The sequence below is a fragment of the Rhinolophus ferrumequinum genome, chromosome 21 (genome assembly GCF_004115265.2).
Source record: "Rhinolophus ferrumequinum isolate MPI-CBG mRhiFer1 chromosome 21, mRhiFer1_v1.p, whole genome shotgun sequence".
Lineage (NCBI taxonomy): Eukaryota > Metazoa > Chordata > Mammalia > Chiroptera > Rhinolophidae > Rhinolophus > Rhinolophus ferrumequinum.
This window is the reverse complement of record NC_046304.1, coordinates 8,160,555-8,182,182: the sequence shown is the minus strand read 5'-3', so window position 1 is coordinate 8,182,182 and position 21,628 is coordinate 8,160,555. Positions and strand designations below refer to the sequence as shown.

The 21,628-nt window shown below is 42.8% G+C and overlaps 1 protein-coding gene across 4 annotated transcripts in view; it reads left to right on the top strand.

The window, feature by feature from the left end:
* Window positions 1-21,628, top strand: part of SHISA6 (shisa family member 6) — a 303,888-nt gene that overhangs the window by 126,869 nt on the left and 155,391 nt on the right. For 2 of the 4 annotated variants that reach the window (XM_033091131.1, XM_033091129.1), the window contains exon 3: window positions 15,774-15,869. The exons of the other annotated variants lie outside the window; for them this stretch is intronic. In XM_033091131.1, the coding sequence (XP_032947022.1) occupies window positions 15,774-15,869 (96 nt within the window). The remainder of the gene's footprint in view (window positions 1-15,773; window positions 15,870-21,628) is intronic. 4 annotated transcript variants of the gene reach the window in all.

Sequence of the window (21,628 nt, the reverse complement as noted above, 5' to 3'; positions counted from 1 at the left end):
CAAAACCATTATTAAAACAAAGTAAGTAAGGTTTGAAGAAACTATAAGGGGTGGTGTAGTATTTTGGACTAGTGAACATGGCGCACTGTTCCACTCCAGGGCTGAAGGGACAAGAGGAGAGAGCAGGGACGGGAACAAGAAAGGAATGCCGTGTGGAGAACAACTCCTACAGCCCATCCATGGAGGGGCCAGGCGATAGTCGAACTCTCCTCCTGCCCTCCCCTCTCCTGCTGGTGCCTCCCACAGGCCAAACTAACTGGAGATCAAGAGTCTGTGATGCAGTTTATAGGGGTCAAATGGAGGCCCTGCCACCTCCACATTCATAATCCAGCCTTGGGGACCCACACAGGAGGAGCAGGGTCTGCAGGGAAGGTACTTAGCCAGGCAGTCCTGAGGAGGGTCAGGTTCTGCCTCCCACTCACCGAATGAAGGTAACCAAGTATCCGAGAGCAGAGGGAAGGGAGGGGTCCCCGGCAGGAGAGGGGTGGAGCAGCAGAGTGGGCTTCCTGTGGGAGTGGACTAAGAGCCTGGGCCACGTGGATGCACTAAGGAATTCACCATACCAAGTAGAGAAATATGGAAAAATAGAGACGTATTCAACATCTCACCTCTCAGATGCATCAGTGCCCCTGCCCCGCGGGGGGGATGGTGTACCTGAGGGTGGACGGAATGGCAGGAGCTCACCCTCAGGAGGGAGCAAGGCCGGGGGAAGTTCGTGTGGGTGATTTCCCAGATATGCTCCCCTCCAGCAATCTGTTCTCCTAACAGAAGAGCAGCTGCCCCCCCCGCCCCCCCAAACCTGAGGAGAGGAAACTGGAGGCTAATTGTAGTATATCATGTTCCTAGTGAGTCCTTCTCCCCGCCCTGCCCATGTCGATCATGGCTCCCTTGTGTCTTTTCCTGGGACCCCGGGTGGGCAATCTCGCTGTGCTCCCGGAAGGAAACATCTGAACAGAGTCACACGTGATATTAACTCAATATATTCTCCCGCTACACTACACCGTATGCCTAAAATCACTCACTTTATTTTGTACTCTCATCTCAGATTTGTCAAGCCGCCGTATTCACCATGACAATAAATAATACTTATCCCAAATCCATGTAAAAATGCCCCGAATTTGATTATGAACCTTCCCTCCCTGATAACTTCTCAGAGGTACTTAATAGTCCACAAATTAAATTGCCCTCCCATTGGGAGATAAAGTCTAAAAAAAATTATGGCCCCTAAAAATCTTCCCTCTCCAGTTTCGTATTCTGCTCTGTCTAGGTCAGAAGAGTCTCTCTTAGGTGTTTTGGAAGAGGTGGCGTCCCTCACGCAGCTGCCAGAAGCATGGCTTTCCTAGAAGCATGGTAGAATGAAAGGAACCCCAGTATATATAGTGATGGAAGATTTAGGTTCTGTCCTGCATCACAGGTTAACCACTCTGTGACTTTGTATAACTATTTAACCTCTCTGAGACTGTTTACTCATCTGCAAAATGGAGATAGTATTAATATTTTCCTCAACTATTTTCCTCTAGATAATAAGGCATTTATTGCTAATGTCTCTGTATAAAGGCACATGGTAATATTAGATAAAATGGTAGAGCTTTTCAGCATCATTCCTTTGCTCACAGGAAAGGCAGTGTTTTTGCAGAATATGAGAAGAGGTCAAGAAAGAGAGGAAAGCAGGTCTCACGACAATAGGAAAGCAGTAAGTCTACACGACAATAAGAGGGGATTTGACCAATTCTCAGATTGCTTGCTTAGCTGACCTCTGAGGCCTGCCCTAATCTTCTAGAATATTTGAGGCGAGGAAGGAGTCTTCCGTCCCTGCAGAGAGTGCCTGCATCCTTTGCCTCTGCTACCCAGGCTTTCTTCAGGACTCCTCTTGGCCAGGGTCCTGCTCTCAAGAATGAGACAGAACTGAAAAGGAGATCACAGTCAGATATGGGAATTTGGTGAGACTCTGGGCATCTTTCCAAGGGCATTATAGCCCGCACATCTGAGGAGAAAATAAATGGTGTGCTAGGGTCCCCTGAAATAGAAATCAACCTCTGCACCGTTTCCTCCAGCATGGAGGAGGCAGTGGGCTGGGTGGTGCACTGGGGAGAGCTCTGACCTGGGAAGATTCAGAGTTTAGTCACAGCCAGCAGCCAACACCTCCTTGACCTTGGACTGTGTTTTCCCTCCACAGCTCCAGTTTCCTCATCTGCAAATATTGAGGCTGGAAAAGGTGACCTTGAACACTCCATCAGTTGTAGCATTCTCTGATTCTATCTCAGTGGCCGGGTGGGGGGGGGGGCGGGGGATGACTGGGGGAGGGGTTATCCCTCCTAAAATCTCTGAAGATTAATGTCCCCACCAAGCAATCCTCTCTCATGCACTTAATAAATAATTAGGATGCACTAGAGGTGGGGTTTTCAGACGTTTATTGTTGAGCCATGTAATGCTTTTTTTAAGAAAAAAATCTTACCTGAAAGCCTTTATAATATACAGAGAGTGCTCCCCTGTTGCAGTGAATGAGGTCGACCTAGAGTTTGCCCTTGGCCGCAGCTGGAGACCTCTATATAGAGTACATGTTTATGTTTTTGTTTGTTTGGCTTGGTTTCAAACACAAAGTACCAGGTTTGTGTTTTTTTTTAAATCCAAACCAACAAAACTGATGGTTGGGGGGGACGGACATTGATTTGAATTGAAACAGGCTGGCTTATGAATTCCTTTGTGGAGGATTTGCCCCCTGTGCGATGAACCAAGCTGTATTCTACATTCTGCCCTCCACCCACCTGGCTTGTGATCCGCATTCCTCTGTATCTGATGAGAGCATCTGCTTTCCTAGAGCAGAATGATAGAATGCAAAGCACCATCTTGAAAGTCAAGAGTTGGGGTTCGGTTTCCAGAACTATCTATTAATATATGACCTTGAGAAATTCTCTACTTACCCTCTCTGGGTTTGCGTTCTCTCCTTTGTCAAATGAGAGTGTTGGGCAAAGTGGTTCCCAAAACATTCTGGCAAAATGGGATTGCTCACCCTGAGCCCTCACAGCTGTGGCCACGTGGCCTTCACCAGGTGGGCTGCACACCTGGCGAGCATCCCCAGGTCTCCCTGCTGCAGTCAGCCGCGGATAGACAGGTGAGGTTGCCCAGAGTATTTGCCAACATCTCTGCTAACTCCATAGACTCTGGAGGAAATAGTCCCCATGCACTTGTGTGAGCAAGCACTAAAATTGTCACACAAAATAAAGCATTCCCAGTAGCTGCTCTCTAGAGATTTTTAAACTAGTAAATAGTCACTGTCAGTGCAATCTGCAATTAGACCTGGCCTGCCCCCAGTTTACCTCGCTGGAGCCAGCTCAGAATTGCCTAATTCGCTCAGCAAAAAGTGACTGCATAGAGAAACACAGGCCTCCTGGCTCCCAGCGCCCTCCCAGAGTGGAGGTGTGGTGTGGGCTCTTGGGAACTGGAAGGAGACTTGGGGTTTCCTGACGGTGGAGCCCTCAGGCCAAATAGCAAAGCCCAAGCTCTCTCCAGCTCCTGCTCTTGACTCTTTCTGTCCTGAGGTCAGCTTGGGGCACATGCAGAGTAGGAGGACCCCAGGGAATTCCCTGCATGGGAGAGGAAAGGCTGTAGTCTTGACGTGAATAGCAGCTCCCACATATTGAGGCTTATTGGTGCCGAGTAGCAGACGGAATGATTTATACACAGGCTCACATTTAATCCTTACCACACTCCTGCCAGGTGGGTATTAGTACCTGCACTGGATAAATGCCTTGTCATTTACACAAGGAAAAGTGTCCCCTCTCACTTCCTGGCCCCCGTACTTTTTTTGATAAAATGACATTTATTAGCGGTGTTTTTTTTTTTTTTCATATGAAGAAGTCCAAAGGAAAACAAAGAGTGGCCCATGGTCCCACTCCCTAATCCCAGATAAGCCCTGTAAATAGTACAAACATTAAAATAACACATATGCGTGTGTAGAAAATTCGAACAGTAAAGAAAGTAATAAAATTCAAAGGGAAACAATTAGACCTGACCTGTCCCCAGTTAACCTCGGTGGCACGAGCTCAGAATTGCCTCATTTGCTCAGCAATAAATAACTGCATAGAAGAACACAGGCCTCTCTTCCTTCATCCCAGACCCTCTCCCCAAAGGAAAGGAAGTTTTAGTCGTTTGTATGCACGATTACTTCCAGAAACAAAATATTATTTGTGTAAACCATCCTACCTACAATGGGTCTCTATGTATCCTCCCTGTGTATATTTTCATTCTAATTTATATAAAAGGGATCATACTGAAACATTGCTCTACACCTTGATTTCTTTTTAACTTTCTGTATCTTGGAGATCTTCCATCAGCACATACAGCTCTGCTTCATTTTTAACAGCTGCATAGTATTCCACCTCCTGTATGGATTCCAGTTTACTTAGTGCCCCATGGACTGAAACTACTGCTATCGAGGCTGCACTCACTGGTTCATATATTATGGAAAAACTTAAGAGCATATATGTAGGGTAAATCCTCGCAGCGAGATACTAAGTCAAAGGCCTGTCCTTCGAATAGATGCCACTAATTTACACGCCCACCAGCAGCAATGCGAGAGCCCATTCCCCTGGCATTGGGTATCATCCAATGCATAACTTTTTCCAAACCTATTAGTTTTTTCTAAAAGGTACTTCATATTTTGATTTGTATTTCTGTAATTATGTATGCGTTAAGGTTAAATCATATTTTTATATCTCCATCGGCCCCTGAAAAATGTTTCGTTTCTTTATAAGGGGAGGTAATTTCCTATTTATATTCCTTGTGCATTTTTTTCTAGTAGTAGTATTGTTATTATCGTTGTTGTTATTGTTGACATAATTGAGTTTTCTGTAAACAAAGGAAAAACACCTTTCTCACATGTATTGAAAAGATTGCCCTGGGGTTTAACATGTGTTTTGATTTTTATCTGTGGCGTATGTTTCCTAGAGAAGTTCAGCAGTGAAGTGATTGCATGGCAGGCCACCAGCACCTTTTGAGCTCCGTGTCAGCTTTTCAGAGACCTGCTCCGCGTCCACTCTGGGTGCATGCTTTGCATTTCAAGCAGGCTCCAAAGATGGAGAGTTGTTCCCCTATCATGGAAGATATTTTTGGTTTTATTTCATCACAATAGTGTATTTTTATTGTCCTATTTTCATACCAGATTTTCCAAGGCGACTTCAGTATCACTTAACTTTGTTTCTGTCGATAAAGACAATTTGTTGTATGTTAAAAATGTGTAATCTAATTTACCAATCTTAATGAACGGTTGGGTTTGTGTACTGCTTCAAGATTATTAATAAATAAATCCATGATTTTAGAAATTCTATAGTTTTACTTCTTGTTTGACAGATATTATCAGGTAGCTTTTTTTTCCCCTCAGTGAGGACTTGTGAGGTGTATTTGTCTCTGAGTTCCTAAAAACCAGAAACTCTGTTTTGTTTCTTTTATTGTTGGAGGATAATATGGCAGTGGATAAAATCCTTGGGTAACAGTTACTTAACTAAAAACTAACTAGCTAGCTAACTAACGACCTATCTATCATCTCTCTCTCTCTCTCTCTCTCTCTCTCTCTCTCTCTCTATATATATATATATATATATATATATATATATATATATATATATATACTATATATATATATACACTATATATATACACATATATATGTATATATTATTTATTTATATATATATATATATTATATATATATATATACCCATCCATCCATTATCTATCTATTATCTATCTATCTATCTCTCTACCATTAAACAAAATAAAATAAAGAATTATTTAACAGTCAGACATCTCCCCAACTACCCAGCATAGGAGATAAAACACAGAAGCACCACATACACCCTTCCTTAATTACATTCCCCTCTCTACCTCCAGAAGTATCTGTTTTACTGAAATTAGTATTTCTGATTTCCCTGAACTTCCTTTTATTGTATAACACTACATATGCACATATCCTTAAACAATATAGAGTGTTGTATTGCATGTTTTAAAATTCTCTCTATATGATGTCATTATGTTTTTCTTCAGCTTACTTAGTGGACTCAACATTATAACTGTGAACCATCCATGTTGATACTGAGAGCTCTGGCTCATTTCATTTTCACTGCTGTATAGGATTATATTGTATGAGTATACTACTATTTATTACTTTTCTTTTGGTAGGAATATAGGGTTTTTTTCCCAGTTTGTCTTTACTGCAAGCAATATTGCATATTAACTTGCTGTGCATATCTCTTTATGCACATATGTGAGGATTTATCTAGGGCATATACTTAAAGGTAGAATTGCCGATTTTATGGTATTTACATCTTCAACTTTATTAGCTGTTGCCAAAGTTCTTTCCAAAGCACTTGTACCAATTTACACTCCTACTAGAAATGTGTTCCTGTTTACTCATGGCAGTAGTCTCAGGCATTTTCATTTTTTGCCAGTCTACTTCGTGTGAAGTGATACCTCATTACGATTATTTTTCAATATTATTTTATATTAATTTCAGATGTACAGCATATGGTTAGACATTTGTATAATTTAAGAAGTGATGCCCCTGACTAGTCTAGTACCCACCTGGCACTATACATAACTATTACCATATTATTGACTGTATTCCCTATACTTTATATCCCGATGACTATTTTGTAACTACCAATTTGTACTTCTTAATCCCTTGACCTTTTCCACCTTGCCCTCCAACCCTCTCCCATCTATCACCCCAATAAATCCAGTACCATCTGACACCATACATAGTTATTATGATATTATTGACTATATTCCTTATGCTATACCCTACATCGCCATGATTACAGTGTAACAACCAATTTGTACTTCTTAATCCCATCCCCTTTTTCACTCAACCCTAACTTCCCTCTCCTCTGGCAACCATCACTATGTTCTCTGTATCTATGAGTTTGTTTCTGTTTTGCCTATTTATTTTGTTCTTTAGATTCCACATATAAGCAAAATCTCATTGCATCTGATTTTCTCTGTTTGAAATATTCCACTCAGCACAATACCCTCCATCTCCAGTTCCATCCATGAACCACAGATGGCAAGAACCCATTCCCTTCTATAGAAGAGCAATATTCCACCTCCTCTTTGTCCATTCTTCCATTGACAGGCACCCAGGCTGCCTCCACATTTTGGCCATTGTAAACAATGCTGCAGTGAACATATGGATGTACATGATTCCCCAAAGTAGAGTTTTGGGTTACTTCGGATACATACCCAGAAGTAGGATTCCTGGGTCTATCTTTGTCTCTTGTCACAGCCTTTGTTTTAAAGATTATTTTGTCTGGTATAAGTATTGCTACCCCAGATTTTTTTGTTTGTTTTTTTCATTTCCATTTTCATGAAATATCTTTTTTTATCTCTTTACTTTCCATCTGTGTGTGTCTTTCAATCTAAAGTGAGTCTCTTGTAGGCAGCATATGTAAGTGTTTTGTTTTCTTTTCCATTCAGCCGTCCTATGTCTTTTGAGTGGAGCATTTAGTTCATTTACACTGAAAGTAATTTTTGATACATATGTAGCTATTGCCATTTTATTATTCATAAATTTGATTTTTTTTTTCCTTCTTAAAAAACTCCCTCTAACATTCCTTGTAATATTTGTTTGGTGGTCATGAACTCCTTTAGCTTTTTCTTGTCTTGGAAGCTCTCTATATAGTCCTTCAATTCTAAATGATAGCTTTGCTGGGTAGAGTAACCTTGGTTGTAGGTCCTTACTTTTCATCATGTTGAATATTTTGTGCTAATCCCTTCTGGCCTGCAAAGTTTCTGTTGAGAAATCAGCTGACAGTCTTATGGGAGCTCTCTTATAAGTTACTAGTTGACTTTCTCTTGCTGCTTTTAGGATTCTCTCTTTGTCTTTAACCTTTGCTATTCTAATTATGATGTATCTTGGTGTGGGCCTGTTTGAGTTTATCTTGTTTGGATCTCTCGGCACTTCCTGGACTTCTATGCCTATTTCCTTCACCAGCTTAGGGGTGTTTTCAGTCATTATTTCTTCAAATAGGTTCTCAATCCCTTGCTTTCTCTTTTCTCCCTCTGTTACCCCTATGATGTGAATGCTGTTATTCTTGATGTCCCACAGGTCTCCTAAATTATCCTCTTTTTTTTGGATTTTTTTTTTCTGTTCTGGTTGGGTGTTTTCTGCTACCTTGCCTACCAAATTGCTGATTCAACCCTCTATTTCATCTGGTCTTCTGATGATTCTTTCCAGTGCATTCTTCATTTTAGTTATTGTAGTCTTCATTTTTGGTTTCTATGTCCTTTTTTATGCTTGCTATCTCTTTGTTGAAATTCTCGCTAAGTTCCTTGAGCATCTTTATAACCATTGTTTAAAGTCTGTATCTGGTAGGTTGCTTGCCTCCATTATTTTATTTCTTTTTCTGGTGTTCTCATGTTCTTTCATTTGGGATATATTTCTTTCTTTCCTCATTTTAGCTGTCTCCCTGTATTTCTTTCTATGTATGAGGTAGATCTGCAATGTCTCCCAGTCTTGGCCACATGGACTTATGCAGTAGGTGCCCTGTGGGGCCCTGGCATAGTCTCCCTGGTCACCTGCTCTGGGTGCTCCAGTGGTGTCCCTTCTGTGAATTGTGTATACTGTCCTGTTATAGTTGAGCCTTGATTGCTATTGGCATGTCAATGGGTAGGATTGACTCTCAGGCTGACTGGCAGTGGGGTTTAGCCACATCCACAGCTTATGAGCTGCTATGCAGGAGCTTACCCCACTGAGTGGGATTTGCCCCAGTGGGCTTGGTGCCTATTGATACCACCCTTTGTGTGTGTCACTTTTGGGGCTAATTTGGCAGTGCACTGTTATTGTCTGAAGCCAACCTCCAAGTATGTTGATTCTGGGGCCTTTTGGGAGGGGCTACCATGTAGGCCCAGGTCAGCCACTGCCTGTGACTAGCCAGGGGCTACCTGGTAGGAGCTACATCGCAATCTGTGGTTGTTTGCTGCCTGTGTTAAACCTGGAGGCATATGGGAGAGGCTACCCTACAAACTGAGGATGGCTGCCACCACTACCAGGCCTGGGGGAACTCCACAAAAAGCCAGGACACCTAGAGGCCTCCTGCCACCTGTTGGCTTCCTTAAGGTTCAGCCACTGATAAAGCTTGTGCAGTATGTGAGTTGGGTGAGGCAGGATCTCAGGAAGTCACTAGAACGGGAAGAGTTGTGGTCACCATGTTAATATAGACTCTGGTTTGGTGCCAGTGCTAAGCCTGGAGTTACCCAGCAAAAGTCTCAGAGCACACTAAGGCCAGTTGCCACCCACCTGGGTCTTATGGACTTTGATAGTTTTTCAAGAAAGGGTGTAATGTGCACGGGGCTGGCAGCTCTTAGAGAAAGTGTCTCTGATGTTGGGTGAGTTGAGTGAGTTGGGGCCTCATAGAATCAGCAAGGTGGAGCAACAGAGCTCACTAGACCAATCAGATTCAGATTTGGCAGTAAGCATAGGGGGAAGGCTCAACATAGGAAAGATGGCGCCCACCTGCTGGCTGCCTGTGCAGTCAGAAGAGGACTTCTCACAAGGAAAATGGCAGTGTCTTCCAACCATGGCCTCGAAGCCACACACCTCAGTCTGCTCCCCATATGCCTCGTTCACCCTCTGAGTCACTGTCTCTCTGCTGGAGCCCAAGATTAGTGCCTGCAAATGAGTGAGTCTGTGCACGGGTCGTTTAAGAGGACATCTGGGTTTCCTGCCGCCTTCTGCCCCACCCTGATGATCGGAATCCCCACTGTTTTTCACAGCCAGATGTTGTGGGGGCTCCGCTTTCTGGCACCAGTACTCTGTGCTGGGGAGGCTGGTGTGGGGCTGGGGTCCCTCGCTCCTCGGAGGGGAACCTCCATTGCCGAGGTATCCCTTCCAGTTCTCAACCGCCACACAGAAGTTTGGGGCCAGCCTGTTTTGCATCTCTACCCCTCCTACCAGTCTCGACGTAGCTTTTCCTTTATATCCTTAGTTATACATAAAACTTCTGTTCAGATAGACTTCAGATGGTTCTCCAGGTTGATTGTTCTATAATTTAGTTGTAATTTTAATGAGTTCATGGAAGGAAGCAGGCACAGTGTTTATCTACTCCACTATTTTGGATCTCTTCATTACAGTTTTAATTTGACTTTCTCTGATTACTTGTGAGATTGAACACCACTTTATGGGTATCGGCCCTTCGGGTGTTCTCTTCTCTGATTTGTCTATTATTTCTTCTGCCTATTTTTTTTTATTAGGTTGTTTTACTTAATAATTTGAAGTTATTTATGTGCTCTGGATACTAATGTTAATATATGTTTCTCTTGTTTGACTTGCAGTTTTATGATTGCTTTTGATATAGCACAGTTTAAAATTTTTCAGTTGTTTCCTCTTTAATCTGTGCCTTTTGATCCTTGTTTAAAAACCCGTGTCAGCTTTGAGATCATTAACATAGTCTCCCATATTTTCTAACAGATTTAAATTTTGATGTTTCATATTTATGTCTGTAGTCTTCCTTGAATTGTATTGTGTGTGTGTATTTTTCCAAATTGTTCTACCTCTGTTAAGTGAAAAGCCTGATAGCTTTTTTCTCAAGAAAGATTTTTTATTCTTCATTATTTTCATCATTTTCAATGAGTTTTAGGGGAATGGAATAAAAAAAATTGTACTCAAAAATATTAGCAAATCCTTGGGTCAGTGAGATGGCTCAGTTGATTACAGCACAGGCTCTCAACAACAAGGTTGCCGGTTCAATTTCCACATGGGATGGTGGGCTGCGCCCCCTGCAACTAAAGATTGAGAACAGCGACTGGACTTGGAGCTGGGCTGCGCCTTCCACAGCTGGATTGAAGGACAATGACTTGGAGCTGATGGGCCCTGGAGGAACATACTATTCTCCAATATTCCCCAATTAAAAAAACAATTTTTAAATATTAGCAAATCCTTAAATAGCATTTAGTAGTATTGTTTTAAATGCCACATATATATATATCTTCTCAACAACCTGTGAAATGGGTATTATTATTGTTTTCCTTTTGCATTTAAGGAAACAGATACATAGAGAAGTTTGAATTTTGTCAGCTGGGTTCCAGAATGTGTTGTGTTCTTCAATCAGTACACTGTCCTACCTCTATGGAAATAAAAGTCTCAAAATTTCATAAAAGGTTGCTTCACTTTCTATAGATTCAGTGTTTTATGAAGACGGCTTCTTTCCTTTATTCTTTTTTTAAATGGCATTTCGCCACAGTATATCTAGATGTAGGACCCTTCTAATATATAGTCTGATACTTGATTATTTTTTATCAAAAGAGTAAAGTCTTCCATCTACTCAGGAAAAAAAATTATTTATTACTTCTATCTCTCTTCTGGGAATATTGTTTGAAATAGACAGTAGCTTCTAGGGTTGTCCCCTCTGTCTCTTCTTTTCTCCCATTGTTTTAGTGCATCTTTTCACTGGAATTTTCTTCATCAATTTCCTTTAGTATCCACTCTGTTGTCCATTACAACTCAGGTAAACTGTCCTGATCAGTTTGTTTCTCTCCCGTGGCTGTTGATCTAATTTCACAGATGCAAAGTTCTCTTAAATCTTATTGAGATCACCATTCAGATATTACATCATTTCCCCTCCTATTTCTTGCAACAAATCTCTTTTACACAGAAACTTTCCCTCTAGTTACTCAGGGCTGCTTCCTTAGCAGAGCCAGCATTGTACAATTCCAGGAACCCAGCCTCAGACTTCTCTTCAGTTCTAATCTGCCCCCTGCCTGGAGACTGTTGTCCTGTGGCTTCCAGGTGATGGTGATGGTGAGAGGGCAGCACAGAACTGGAGGTAGAGAAGTTATCCAGATGCTGCTTTGCTCAGTTTAGTTCAGCTCCTGAAGGCAGGCACAGTCAGCAGCCTGACACCATCCTTGTTCATGGTCAGAGGCTGCGTGTCTGTATGGGGTATGCTCACGCTTCTTAACAGGGGTATTCACAGAGCTCTTGCTTACCTCTGCCTGGAGCTCTGCTGGATATATGGCTATTTCTCTGGAAACGCAATTTAGGCAATGTTTGTATTCCTTTGGCTTCCTGCCTACAACGGCAGGCAGGAAGGCATAAACCTGGGGTAGTAGCTGCCAAATGGCATGGTTCTTTGTGTTACGGCTAAAGAACTCTATGACCCATTTATATCATCAACTGATGAGCTCTATGCCGTGCCAAGGCAAAGAGGAGGTATTGAGTTGCCTCTCTTCTGACTGCCCACCTATGTAGGGCTTCACTTTTATCGACCATTCTTCTCTTCATCATGCTCTTGTTCATGCTAAACCAGTTGCTCCTTTGGAGGGTACAGAAAATGTAAATCAGTCTAGACGATGACTTCCTAGCATTAGCTCTGTATCCAGCTGAATAGTGAGTGACCTGTCGATAGTTCTGTCCAATACACTATTCATAAAGTGTGGTTCCTGGACCTGTGATTGTCATCAGCATCACCTGGGGACTTGTTAAAAATGGAAATGGTCAGGACCCACCTCTGACCTACTAAATGAGGAATTCTGGGGCTGGGGCCCAGCAATCTGTGTGCTGTCCAGATGAGTCTGATGTGCTCCAGTTTGAGGACCACGGCTTGTACAAAGGCTGAAACTGCCACTGTGCCTTCTCCAGCTCAAGTAAACTCATGGACAGCTTTCCTAAAAGTGACCCAAGAGATGTCTTTGAAAGGCTCCCTGAAGGGTTGGATACTCACGGAGTGGGCCTTAGACTTGTTTTTCATGTTAACTTTTCATTGCATTTAACTGAAAGTTTTCCAAACTAATTTGACCCTAAAATTCTTCATTCCGATTCACAACTTCAGTACTTGAAGCTCAACACTTCTGAGCTCCAATGTCTGTGAATGTGTTCAACACCAATTGGACTTCTGGCTTAACATTTCCACTGGGTCCTGACTAAAGTCTCAGAGAAGAGTCACAATCACACTCATTCAGATCACAGTCAGGTTGCTAGGGTGTAAAGGCTGTGGACTTCGGATCCAGCTTTCCATCAATAAAATAGGGAAATAATAGTAAAGACAGGTCACTGTGCAGTAATGATTAAAATTTTACATAAATAGGACATGTAAAAGATCTTTGTAAACTGCATCCTGCTACAAAATGGTCACTATTACAATGCCAAAAAAAAATTAAGCCATGTTTTCAGAGTGGCTATTCTTCAGACTGGCACATAGTAGGTGATCAGTAAATTACAGTGTCCTTTCAAACAGCATAGCCTCAAAGTACTAGGGCAATGCTTAGTCCCGAGGGACCTTGTTCTGGCTGACAGATAAAAATGATTGTAAGTAGCACAGGCACTGTTTTATGTTCCATTTTCCTCAGTATTGATTTGTTTATCAAAAATGTTATTTATAAGGAGCACAAAAATAAACCAGCCCAAATTCTGCAGGATGTATCATAGGTTCTGAATTAATGAGGTTCAAATTTATGAGGGTTCTGAATTGTTACTCCTTTTTTGTACACTTGTGTTGTCAGGAGATGGGGTGGGGAGAAAGTGACCGCGTTATCGGACAAGGGTCCCCATGTCCCCGGGGCTTGTCGCATGTCCCTGCACCCTTTGTCCCTCTCTCCTTCATCCCCTGATGGAGATGCATTTCTGCAGGTACCAGAGTCCGGTTTCTGGAGCTGTGATATGGCTTGCGATATGAACAGAAGCCTCTTAGTTCAGCTCCAATAATTCTATTGTATAAAATTCTGGGTTTTGACCCCAATATTTTATAGCGAGAGAGTTCCTTGTGGGAAGCTCTGTGCCCTGAGGAATGAGGTACTTATTCCAGAGTGGAAGGCCCGAGGGAAACAGTGGTAACATTTTCTTATGTTCCTGATGTGCTAAGACAATGGTTCTCAGAGCTTGGTCCCTGGACCCAGCAGTATCAGCATCACCTGGCAATTTGATAGAAATGCAAAATCCTGAGTCCCGTCCAAGATCTACTAAATCAGAAACTGAGGGTGTGGGGCCCAGCATCTATTTTAACGTAGCCTCCTGTTTTTTCTGATGCACACTCAGGTTTGAGAACCAGTGATCTGGGAGAAGGGCGGAACTGGGCTAACGAGGCTTCATTCTTCAGAGGGAGAATCCTGGAGCTCGGAACTTAAATAGTGGGTAGTGCCAGGCACCCACAAGGGCCCCAGTAAATGGTCATTGAACCCATGTGCATAAATCGAGCTTAGGTTGTTTCTCTGTTTACTTGACGGCAGTGGGTCTTCTTCCCAGTGGCACATTAGAATCACCTAGACAGCTTCTTAAAACTAGGTTAACCTAAGCCCAGGCCGTGGCCAACTGAATCAGAATCCCTGGAGTAGTGTCCCATCTGTGTTTTTAAAAGCTTCCAGATGATTCCGACATGCACCCAGGTTTCAGATCTAATGTAGAGAAAAAAAATGCGGTTTAGGTTGTGTTTACACTTACCATACATTTTTCCATTAGAAATGTATTTTACCTATTTATATTACAAAAATTGCATACTCATGGTAGAAAAAACAAAAAACTTGGTAAAAGGAGAGAAGAATAAAAAGACTTGTTTTCTAGCTACCCAAAGGCAGTTGTCAGTATCAGGTGTATTTTCTTTCAATCTTTTTTTTTTTTTTTTTTTGCACGGGTTTGAATTTTTTACAGCATTATGATCACATTTAGTATAGAATTTTCTGCCTACTTTTAACTTAACGTTGCATCTTAGGTAGTTCTGCACATTGCTATAATTGTTAAGTATAGTTTTTAATACACTTTTGTGGCAACATGAGAAAAAAATGGCTTTTCTCCTTTTTCACATATACATACCTCAGGATGGCGTGTAGAGAGTCCTTTCTTTCTTTACAATGCCTACATGTCAAATGTATTGTGAAATCCTATTTTGAATGTCAGAAGCAGAACTTGAATGCTCCTTCTCTTTGAATTTCTTCTCCCAGGGTTCTAATCTGCCCTCAGTCTTTTCCTCACACCACTCCACAGGTAGATGGATGCACTAGGCTGCTGAGGGAGAAGATCTTATTGCAGAAAGTTAAGAGAGAAAGGCATAGAAATAGTTTTCCAATGGTTTATAACCACCATTCTACTTGTCAACTTCAACTGATGGTGGGTTTCTCCTAAGCCACAAGGCTATAGTTCCATAGGGTGTGGCATGATTAATAAACATACACATACATAGATCAGACCTGTGCCTCTCTACTTTGGAAAGAAAGAAAGCAAGTGGATAAGGCAAGAAAGAGAAGGAGGGAAGCTGGGACAAAGGAAGGGATGGTAGGACAAATCAACTGATGTTCTGGTGTGCTCAGTCATAAATGCCAACATGAAGCCCCCTTTGCCCCCTCTGCTGTCAACATAACCTTCCCAGAACTTTCTTCTTTATTGCAATATATATGTATCTATATATATGCGATATATATGAATATATGATATATATGACATATATATCAATACATATGATATATATGTCATATATTCTGCTGCAGAATATATATATTCTTTGTTGTACAGTAATATATATATATAATATTGCTAATATGTATTATATATAAATGTTATATGATAGAAATATATTATATATACTTTATATATATTCATAAAATATATATTATATATTTATATATAAATTTATAAAATTACACATGTATTTTTTTCTTGATTGCTTTTACCTTCTGACTTAGCTGCCAATTTGAAATTAAGCTCAACCCCATTGTTGGGTGAGCTGGAGCTGCAACGTTTGTCTTCTTGTTGGTGTCATGGATGCGCCAGGTAATTTTGCCCCATCTTCTTGCAGGACATTATGGGAAGGATGCTTACCGAAGTGGAGGACCTGATCTCCATAACTTCATCTCATCTGGATTTGTCACATTAGGAAGAGGACACACGAAGGGTACAGTGGAAACCATTTTTTACTAAAATACAGAGGTTGCCTAGGGATCCCCGATCTGAATGTGAAGATGGTTTGGAGGCCAGAGGCTTGTCCGGGACAGGAATAAGTGGGGTGGTTTCGTGCAGCTTGTCCTGTTGACATCCATGACTCAGATAGGAGTGACTGGGAGGTCACAGATGTGACTTTAGAGGGCAATCATAGACTACCAAGAGACATCGATCCTGCTCCACCCAGGGTGTGGAGCAGGACAGAGGCCAAAGGCTGGCTCCCTATGGGAGGGGACCTTAGGCAGCGTGGTGGGAAGCACTGCCAATGGATGTGACAGCATTTGCAAAGTGTTTGTTGTCCTCTTGGCTATTATTCCTTTTTTTTTTAAGCCACATTTTATAAACGGATATCAATGTTCTGTACTGTGGGTTTCGAAGCCAGCATGCATGTCAAGAGTTTCAGCGTCCTGAGTGTGTCTGTGGAAACTCTCTGACGTGGACAGTAAGGTAGAGGTTATGCAGACCTTCAAGCTGCAAGATGAAAGCTAACGTGGCATTTCTGCTGAGCTGCTTTATGACCTAGCTGACAGCTTGCAGAGCATCTGCAGGGGGGTAGGAAGCCTCGATTCTGTCTTTTGTTTAAACAGAGTCCTGCTAGTGTTGTGAGCATTCTATCATAGCAAGAGTAACTGGCTCCCTAACTCCTTTGATTACCTTCCTAATACCTGTGTACTGTTATAGACCAACTGTGTACTCTGTTGTAGGGATGGTATATCCCTGTGTTCCTCTGAAATATGTGTCTGTTTTAAGTGTGAGTGAACAAGGAACTTTGCAATATTTTCTTACATCCCGTGCACCTACTTTTTAAATTCCCTATGTGATGTTTGTTCATCCTATAGAGAAAAAAAATATATCTGTATCTGTGTATGTATTTTCTGTTGTGTCTATTTGTGTCTAAATAAAGTTTATTGAGGATACAGGTGGCATTTGTGGCTAATAAGAATTGCAGAATCAAATTGGGACCAGAAGGGGAAATGGGCTCGCTCCAGGAGCGGAAATGGGCTGCACAGTTAACCAGGGAAAGACACAATCCTCGTCATACCCATATCAAATCAAATCTGGGATGGCCGGCCCCCATTTCATCCACTTTGTGATAACTACCTATTGCTGTGAAACAAATCAGTCTAAAAGGTAGCATTTAAAAATAGTAATAAACATTTATTGACTCACATCGTTTATGCAGGTCAGGAATTTGGGAGCAGCTGAGCTGGCTGCTTCTGGCTTGGGATCTCATGGGGGTACAGTCAAGATGTCAGCAGGGGCTGCATCATCTGAAGGCTAGCCTGGGGCTGGAGGACCTGCTTCTAAGATGGTTCCCTCACATGGTGCTGGCTGTTGGCAGGGGGCCTCAGTCTCCCCATGATGTTCTCTCTATAGCTATTTGAGTGTCCTCACAACTTGGTGGCTGGGCTTCCTCAGAGTGAGTGATCCAAGAAAGACAAAGACAGAAGCCACAATGACTTTTATGACCAAGTCTGTTGGTTACACACCATCACTTTCAAAATATTCTGGTGGTTACACAAGTCAGCCCTATTCAGAATGGAAGATACAGAAGAGTGTGACTATCAGGTGCCAAGGATCATCGAAGGCCATTTTGGAGGCTTGCTACATACTCCTATGATCCATAGAGCAGAGCTATGAATTTGGATCTTTCCAACACAGCATGGCAAATCTTACCAAGGCTTCTCAACTACAGTGGTTTCCCATCCTACCCACACTCCTTGTAGGTGGTCCACCCTGAAACAACAAATAGTTCAATCAGTAGAATTCTCTCTCTCTCTCTCTCTCTCTCTCTCTCTCTATATATATATATATATATATATATATATATGCATATGTATATATGTATATATATGCATATGTATATATGTATATATATATGTATATATGTATATGTATATAGATGTATACAGAATGTGCCAAAAAAATATATACACATTTTAGGAAAGGAAAAAACTGTATTAAAATTACACTGACGGTAACCACTTTGAGCACCTCTTATAATTGCAGAAGTCAAATGTGACTTGTATTCATCTTTTGTTATCGGTATATATTAAGTATTACAATTTTAATAACAGTTTTTTCCTTTCTTAAAACGTGTATACATTTTTTTGGCACCCTCTGTATATACATACATGCATACATATATATACATATATGTATATATTTGTGTCTTTTGGTTCATGCATTCATTAAATAAATACTTCCTGAGGCCTACTATGTGCTAAGCAATATTCAGAAATAAAATCTGTTCTTATGGACGTCACATTCCATTGGGGGAAGCAGACAATATAAGTTTTTAATGAGTGCAAGGAGAAAACCTGAAGCAGGTAAGGGGGCAGGAAGTTCTGTGGCAGGAAGCCGCTCTTGTCACAGACGGCCTCTTGGATAAGGTAATAATTGAGCAGAGACCCACATCCCAGGTAGAGGCCACAGGAAGGCCCTGAGGTAGAAGCTTTCTTGGGGTGTCAAGAAGTAGGAAGGAGGCCAGTGTGAGTGCAGCAGGATGGAAGAGGCTGAGAGGAGAAGGAGATGGAATCGGAGCCACAGGGGAGCCAGATAGTGTGTGTATCAGGCCATGGATGTAAGCCTGCTTTCAAATGAATAAAACTCCATTAAAGCAACATGAAGGACATTCTCTAGCCCTACCTGTCCTTTAGGTCACAGTCACCTGGGACATCCAGGAGGCCTAAGTGTGTGTGTGTGGGGGGGCAACTTTACTGTGGCCACTGTTTGTTATCTCCCCCATCTTAACTTGTGGCCTCACCCAGCCCTCCTGTGCATGCATGGCCTGCCCCTCCACGTGCAGCATCCTTATCAGATCCTCTTCACCGTTCCCTTCCACCCAAAGGCCTCTGCAACCTCTTTCTAGGAATATACTCTAAGTGTATTTTGTTATTTATATAATAACTAAAGTTACCATACTCCCCTCCAGCTACTGCCCTCATTCGCCACTCTCTTTCACATTAAACGCTAAAGGCTCTGCCTGCAGTCTCCTATTCCTCTTCTGCCATTCTCTTATTTTAAAAATCTTTTATACTTTTTTATTATGGAACATTTCAAACATATCCCAAAATAGAGAGGCGAGCTTAATGAACCCTCCTCTTCCCGTCAGTCAGTTTGCCCAGATCATGTAGAAGCACATCCCAGACACTATCCATTCTTTTTTGCATCCATCTGGACAGACGTGTTATCCCACTACCCCCACTGCTCTTGCCAAGCTCACCGGTGACCTCTATGTTACTAGGTCACACCTACTGGTCACTTCTAGGCTTCACCTCACTGGGCCTCTCTACAGCTTTTAAGAGCAGACCACTCTCTCCCTTGGAAACACTTGTTTGTGTTTCCACTTGATTTCCAAAACACCATGCTGCCACGGTTTTCTTGCTTCCTGGTTGCCCACACCTGACTCGTCTCCTCCATGGCTCCCTCCCCATCTCTCCGACGTATCCATGTTGGAGTGCCTAAAGGTTCCCTTCTGGAGCCTCTGCTCACCTGGGAAGCAGTATTCACTCCTTAGCTGACCTCACCCAGCCTCCTGGCTTCATGTACTGGAAACTCCCACATTTATATCCCCAGCCAGGACATCACCCTTGAAACTGACATCATCACATGGATTATTAATAAAAACTAAAACTTAATATGAAGCCAGAGTGAATTCACCTCACCGCCAACCCCTGCCTAAACCCCATCCCTCCCACGGACTTCCATCTTCCTAATGCATCAGGCCAAAAACCTTTTGTTTTTCATCTCGCCCGGAGTGGAAACCAGATCCTTAAATGGTCCCCACGCCCTGTATGGTGAAGCCCAGTCCCACTCTGACCTCAACCGCTACCGCTCACACTCAGCTCCATCTGCTCCAGTCTCACAGCTGTCCTCATGCATGCCAGGTGGGCGACGTACCCCTGTTCCCTCGGCCTGGCAGACCCTTTCTTCCCCAGGAATATAGCTGACTTGATATTTCACTTCTTTCAATCTGCTCAAATGTCATTTTTTTTTTCCTGAAGTTTTCTGGATGCTCTTAAGAACTGCAATTCTTCCCTCCCTTTCCCTGCCTCACTTTGCTCCATAGTTCTTAACTCTGTTTTGACATACTTCATATATTTCTTTTCCCCCCCCTATTATCTCTTACTGGAATGTAAATTTGTCTGCTGAATCCTCAGTGCCTAGAACAGTGTCTTGCATACAGCAGGTGCTCAACAAATGTGCTTACACAAAATGAATTACTAGATGGGTTATAGTGACTGCTTCCTACAAAGAGGCAGTTGCTTCAGAGCTCCTACTTTTTAGCAAAGGCTTTGGGATTCTCTCTCTCTCTCTCTCTCTGGCTCCTGGCATGGTGTAAAGGACCTAATGAACAGTGCAAAATATCGGAAGAGTGGCAGCAGTGGCCAGCACATCACAATCACTCTGCAAACTGCCTGAGTACGGAAGACAGCTACAGTGAGCACATGCGTGTTTGCTGCCACTGCCCCCCATAAAGACTAAGGCCGGGTGTGGCCTGGGATGCACTAGTGGAAGTCATTGGAATTAATAATATTATGTGTGGGGATTTCTAGGAAGAGTCTCAAGGGAAAAAAAAAAAAGGCACAAGCCCCCAGGTCTAAGGAGGTAGAGCAGTGGTATAGATGGAGGGGTTGGAGAGATTTTAGGGGCTGGGCCCAGGGTACCTGCTCCCTGCGAGAGTAATGAAGCAGAGAACAGTTCTAACATTCTGCAAACATACAGGCGTTAGCCAGTGAGGAGTCTGGGTAAATGGTCTGCCAGGAGTATGAGAGCAGGGCAAGGGAACGCGAGGACCAGAGCCTTTTTGTCTGTGTGATGGGTGGGAGATATTAGACTGCAAGAGGTGAGAGCTTTTGATGATGACAAAGCCTAAGGGTAACTGGTAACTGTGGCAGTGGGTGGCGGGCTGCATGAAGTGGAGAAGTAATCAAAGCAGAGGGCAGGGACCCGCTGCGGCTTCTTCAGGTTCCATGTGGGCTATGGACGTCCCAACCAGCACTGTCCTTCTTGGTGGCTTCCCTCAGCCCTTTCCTGAGCCCCACTGCTGGTCCAAACCCCATGCACACCTGAACCTATGCTCACCTTTCCCGCCAGCCCATTTGTCTGGGCACTGCCTTGGCCTTATGTGATACAGGATTCAAGAGTAGGTCTTCTCTTCTAGAAAAGAAAGAATGGATGAGTAGGCGTCTACAAAACTGCAGGCTGCCACCCGTATACCAGGATTTGAGCAAGAGCCTACAGACCATCCTGTGGATGTGGCAAGGGAACCCCTAAGCCATTTGGCCAAATAAATCCAGCTTAGATATTTTCACATTCTGGGGACCCAGGGGAGTGAGTGGGAAAGGCTGGACTCCAGATAAAATGCACAACTCAAAGGCATCTGGTCTCCATGGCAACAGTGAGCCAGCCGGAAAGCAAGAGAGAAGGAAGGCTGGGCCTGACTTGCTTGAGATTGGCCTCTGAGAAGCCAGTACCACCTGGGAGCCTTCTTTCCTGTACCACTCCATAGACCAGAGATCAGCAGGAAGTAGTGGGAAGAGGGCAGAGAATTCTTGGGTTCTGGGCTGAGGGCACCAAAAGTCTAAGCTGTCCACCGATTGTTCTGATATGCACGTGTGGGACAGCTCCCTTTGTTAACTCTGTGCCTGCTCACTCCTGATTAATGGCTGAATATCAAGAACAAGGCACTGACTCGGTGTGCTCAGG